Source organism: Coffea arabica, chromosome 8c (assembly GCF_036785885.1).
Source record: "Coffea arabica cultivar ET-39 chromosome 8c, Coffea Arabica ET-39 HiFi, whole genome shotgun sequence".
Lineage (NCBI taxonomy): Eukaryota > Viridiplantae > Streptophyta > Magnoliopsida > Gentianales > Rubiaceae > Coffea > Coffea arabica.
The window spans coordinates 555,098-560,524 of NC_092325.1; the positions used below are offsets into that span (position 1 = coordinate 555,098).

At 37.7% G+C, this 5,427-nt stretch overlaps 1 protein-coding gene across 1 annotated transcript; it reads left to right on the forward strand.

The window, feature by feature from the left end:
- Positions 1 to 586: 586 nt before the first annotated feature.
- On the forward strand, positions 587 to 5,202 carry LOC113706331 (adenine phosphoribosyltransferase 5). The gene is made up of 7 exons (XM_027228214.2): positions 587 to 1,340; positions 1,463 to 1,573; positions 2,591 to 2,683; positions 3,107 to 3,256; positions 3,361 to 3,419; positions 4,733 to 4,808; positions 4,950 to 5,202. Exons 1-6 carry the CDS (start codon positions 1,250 to 1,252, stop codon positions 4,805 to 4,807), a joined length of 579 nt encoding a protein of 192 aa, XP_027084015.1. The 5' UTR covers positions 587 to 1,249; the 3' UTR covers position 4,808; positions 4,950 to 5,202.
- The last annotated feature ends 225 nt before the right edge of the window (positions 5,203 to 5,427 follow it).

Consider the following 5,427-nt stretch of genomic DNA (forward strand, 5'->3'; position numbering starts at 1 on the left):
AAATTTCCATCATAACTAGGCCATAAAGAATGTGATATTTTTTTTTTTCCGGAATCGGAATGAAACACACGCACCCAAATAATATCAGACACGCAGCAGGCATCAGCAAACCGACCCAAAGGTAACCTAAGCGGGACCCACGTAGCACACACATCCAATCAATTGGTGACAGGACAGTGCACCCATGGAACTTAAACTCAGGGTAAATACCCCACAATCTACCGATGCGGGGTATAACTAGGCCATAAAGAATGTGATATAACTAGGCCATAAATGTGAAACTCGAATTGCAAATATCCAAGAAGAGAGATATAACTAGGGTAAAAAAAAAAAATACAGTACTCTGGATACATAAAGAGTAGTGTGATATTTATTATGAGGCAACACTCAAAATTTCTATTATTAAGAAAAAGACATATCTAGCGTGGTGTACCTACCCAAAACAAGCCACTTAAATTGGATTCACATTTGAATTTCGAAACTCGAAATGCAAAAATCATAAAGAAGAGGGTCCACGACTGCCGATCTGCTACCATGAATATACATACCGTGAGGAAATTATCACCTCTTTTTGTTTAATTCTTAGATTATGCCCAATTAACAGAAGCTAATGTCATATAATGGCTCAGGATCTAAAATGAAAGATTTTGATGTGAGAGCACAAAATACTTTCATTTTCTCCTCCCCACCTCTCAAATCTGGAAGAAAAGAAAGAAAGCAAAACATCATATATGTTTGTTACACTATTGAGCCACGCACAATTGAGGGTGCGCGTGGAAGAAGGCCCGTTTTCTTGAAATTTCCCCATCACACCATGTAGGTGCTGTGCTGCCAACAGAAAAAAATGTCACTGAAAAACCACACAAAACATGGACATGAAGGAAGGAAGGAAGGAAGGAAGGAAGAAAAAGAGAGATTTGATCTTTACAACTTTATCACTAGCTCCTCTGGAAGGGTGAAATAACTGTTGGAACTTGCAAAGTGCGTATCCAAAGCACATTCAAGACTGCAAAAGTACACAGTGCAGAGGCTATAAAGACACCTGAGTCCCCAGACATCTTCAACCAGCTCCAAAGAGAGAGAGAAGAAGCAGCAAAAAGCAAAAAAAAAAAAAAAAAAAAAAAAAAAAAAAAAAGAGAGAGAAAAAAAAAAAAAAGGATACTCCTTTCTTTCTTTCTTGCTTGCACATACCCTCAAATCAAAGCTCAAGATTCACGCACACACACTAAAAAAAGCACAAGCAAGCAAGATGTTTGCAGCAGAAAATGGGCTCAAGGGTGACCCAAGGCTTCAGGCCATTTCTGATGCCATCAGAGTCATACCCCACTTCCCAAAACCGGGTTTTGCTCTTTTTTCTTCTTCTGCATTTCCCTTAATTCTTTAGCTAACAATGTTGTAGAATGCATGTGAGCTTTTGCTCTTTTTTGTTTGTTTGTTAAATTCCTTTTTTCCTTCTGTGCAGGAATAATGTTTCAAGACATAACCACTTTGTTACTGAATCATAAGGTCTTTAAAGATACTGTGGACATATTTGTGGATAGATACAAGGACATGGACATCTCTGTTGTTGCTGGTAACTACTGCAGACATTTTCTCCAGTCTCTTTTTACTCTCTCTCTCTCTCACACGCACACATGCATGTTATTTTCTGTTGCTAGTCAGTAGTTTCACTGATAAGTGTGTAATATTAATCTCCTAGAGAAAAATCAATTGCAATTTGCATTGTCTCCCTCTTTTATTTTTTTTGCTTTTAATATCTTTTTCCTTCTTGATGGGGAAGAGGGCAGCCGAGGGGGAGGGAAGGAGAATTTTGCTTATAATTCAGCCATTGCATAAAATGGCAAAGCGCCGTAGCCTTTAACCAACAAAAGTGATTGATCTAGTTTGCATGCACAGCTTCTCTAAGGCTAAGGTGACACTATCCCCAGATTTCTGGGAACAATTTGGCTAGTGGCATCTGTTGAAGATCCTGCCAATAATGGCATTAATTTATCCTTGTGATTTTATGACAAAAGAATGCGGGGTGTGCCAAAATAGTGCTTGGTGTCTTCTTCTCGAGAAAAAAGGAAAAAGAAAAGAACTTCTTGAATATGCATTGTGTGCTTTTTGCGTCGTTGAGGTCTGCCATTAGCATGAAGTTTGGTGAGTGGTGCTGAGGACATAAGTTGTCTCCCCCGCCCCGGATGTGAGAAAATTAGTTTTTTTTTCCCTAAGCCGAAACATAAATGTGAGAGAACTGACTTTTTTTCCTGCACTTTTCCTTCGCTGTTATTTGAGCACTACTAAAATGCAGAAACGAGTAGGAAAGTGTGAAAAGTTTTTCTAATTCTCTTGCTTACCAAACTGACATAAAAAAAAAAAGGAAATAAACAGCTTTCTTTCTTTCTTTTAAGTTTCTCAAATTTGTTGCTAAAAACATTGTGTAACTGGTGGGATGTGGGAGTATGGTTCTAATTTCCACCAATTCATAGACATAATTTTTCCTTCGTATTTGTTGGTTCATCTTTGTAATCTCAAGAAACCTTTCCGCGAGCCTTTTCTGGATCAGTTTGTTGTTTTATCTAAGATTTATCATGCCAATCACTCGTAGGCATCGAAGCCAGAGGATTCATGTTTGGACCATCAATTGCACTGGCTATTGGTGCCAAGTTTGTTCCCTTGCGTAAACCAGGAAAACTGCCAGGTATGTTTTTCCCACATTTTAGTGAAACATTACCCGAAGAGAGAGTCTCATTTCAGTTTCTGATTCTAACTACTCACCAGGCACCCTAGAACAACAGAAATCATGTTCAGAGGCTTCTAGGTTTCAAGAAGTTGCCTGACTGTTGGCTAATCATGCATAGTTCATGTCTAACAAAAAGCTCCTGGCAAAAGTAGCCATGCTTGCCACTGATCATTTTACACTTTATGTAACTTTATTTGCTTCATATTATTTGTCTGTTATGTTAGCTTTTGTTCTAGTTGCCATCATTACAACACATTTTGACACATGTGCAAATGATAATTTAAACAAAAAAAGAAAAAAAATCCATGAATATATCCTTCATTGTTTATCTCTACAATTCATGTAATAAATTTCAGCTTAACTTTTGGAAATACTGTGCAGGAGACGTCATATCAGAAGCTTATGAGCTGGAATATGGAAAAGACTGTCTAGAGATGCATATTGATGCAGTGCAGAGAGGAGAAAGGGCTGTGGTAATTGATGATTTGGTAGCTACTGGTGGAACACTCTCTGCAGCAATAAAACTTTTAGGTACCTTGAGGCATTTTCTGCATCTCTTCTCTGCTTCATGATAATATCTTGATCCTTCACAAGTCTCTCAGCTCACAAATAGCATCTTGTTTGATTTGGTATAGAATCCATGGAAGCTGAAGTTGTTGAATGCGCTTGTGTTATAGGATTGCCTGAGGCCAAGGTAAAATAGTTGAAGTTTTTCTTGGCATGGATTTATATTCTGAGTTATGGATGATACTCCATCTCTCTACAGTTGCTGATTTCATGCTTCGAAATAATTAATATGAAATTGTGGTCGCATGAGATTTCAAAGAATGCACTCAAAGAGTCACCATAATTGTCATTCATATCGGGCAGAATATTTATTTTCTGATAGAAAAGCATTTCTGTTCAGGTCAATAAAAACATAAAATTGTTGTCCAACACTAAAGCAAATCTGAAAATCATAATGCCTATGAATTTAGCTTCCTAACTGTTGTAAGTTTGCCATGTACTTGATCAACAGGTTAATACAATCTAGACACTACCTGTGTGCAAGTAGCATAATGCAGTAAATCATGTCAAGCACACAAATGAGGCTTGTTCTGGATTAGCTTTGCTTTTCCTAATCTCTTTACAAAGTCTTTCTTGAACAGTGATAATTCTTTACAAGATTTGAAAAGCAAAAGCTGTTTCATGAAAGCGCCTCTAGGGCTGCTGCTCAGAATAAAGCCATCAACCTGTTTGTTGGCTAAACCTGTGTCAGTGAAAATCAGGAGAGCATCTGATAACTACCTTTAGAAAAGAACAGCTGTAATTATGTGAATTTCATTATAGATATTTGGGGCTCTGAAGATGGATTTGCACATGCTTACACAACTTTCAGGCAAATGCACAAAACAGATACATGAGAACTGTGATAAATACATGAAGAAAAAGATTATCTGCTAAAGCCATATATTAACAGAAACAGGTGCGCTTGGATCCCTGAAAATGGATCCATGCATGCCTCCATAGCTCCGTTATTCGAGGTAAATGCAGATAACAGAAACAGGTGCACTTGGATAGAGGTACGTGAGGAACAAGATGGTCCTGTAATTGTTTCATTGGTTTAAACTGTAAATGTTCTGGCCTGATACTGCTCTATATCAAATTTGAAAGTCCTATGCTCCTTCCCTCTGCTCCTCAATGAGAGGTAAGGTGCATCTTTCCCAAGAGTAGGGGGATATAACAGGTTGAGTTGCGCTTTAACAATGATTAGAATTCTCAACATGCATCACATATAAGGTCTTTATAATACTCATAACTTCAAATGTGAAAGGTTATTGTCCTAAGATATTGATAGACATCCTAAATCATAAATTTATTATGTTCACCTGGTAAGCTCAGCTCTATATCCTTCATCAACTGTTCAGCTTGAGAATGGCCTCTTTTTACCCTGTCAGAATTATGCAGGTGCAACAGCATGTCTTGTCTTGCATTTAACTTCTTGATCATTGCTTGCTTACACTGCAGGGACGACAAAGCAGGCTAAACGGAAAGCCACTTTACATACTTGTGGAACCCCGAGAATTTGAAGGTTATTGTTGAGGTAGAATGTTTCACGGACTTGAGTTTTTACTTGGCGAAGCCCTTAACAGAGTATTGATTTATCAATTTGTGGACATGGCTGATAACAAATACTACAAATTGACTGTACAATGTTCTGAACTAATATTAAATTTCTGTGCAGCAAGCAGGGCCTGTGTGTATCCAAGGCTGATTTCAGATTTTCAGTCCAGAAGACATGATACCTGGGAAACGAAGTAGAAATTTTGGCTCACAGGCCTTTTGTACCGTTCTTCCTCTTCTTCTTCTTCTTCTTTTTAACAATTATCTTAGAGACTGTTTCAGTTTTCCTCGGCTGCTGCTATTTTATTAGAACTTGTGGATAAGTTAAAGACGTATTCAGACATTCCACAGAGATTTGAATTAACTTTGCTCAACCAGTCACTCCCAAGTCCCGATCCTACTCCAAAACCATTCAGCGTACGTAAATCCTTATTATCACGGTTTTCAACAAAAATTTTTTTTTCATTTCGGAACAATTTCTCTGTTAGATACTAGAAAACCTAAGGTTATCCTTGTAAACGATCAAGATAGATACTAGTACAAGAAGAAGAATATAGAAAAAGACTCAGCTCGTGTAAAGGGTTAATTACACAACCAGT

Bases quoted from the DNA above. Each gene is read 5' to 3' on its own strand.
- LOC113706331 (XM_027228214.2), top strand. From the start codon at position 1,250: ATGTTTGCAGCAGAAAATGGGCTCAAGGGTGACCCAAGGCTTCAGGCC. The intron at 2,684-3,106 runs GTATGTTTTTCC...AATACTGTGCAG, and splicing joins TAAACCAGGAAAACTGCCAG to GAGACGTCATATCAGAAGCT. The intron at 3,420-4,732 runs GTAAAATAGTTG...CTTACACTGCAG, and splicing joins TAGGATTGCCTGAGGCCAAG to GGACGACAAAGCAGGCTAAA.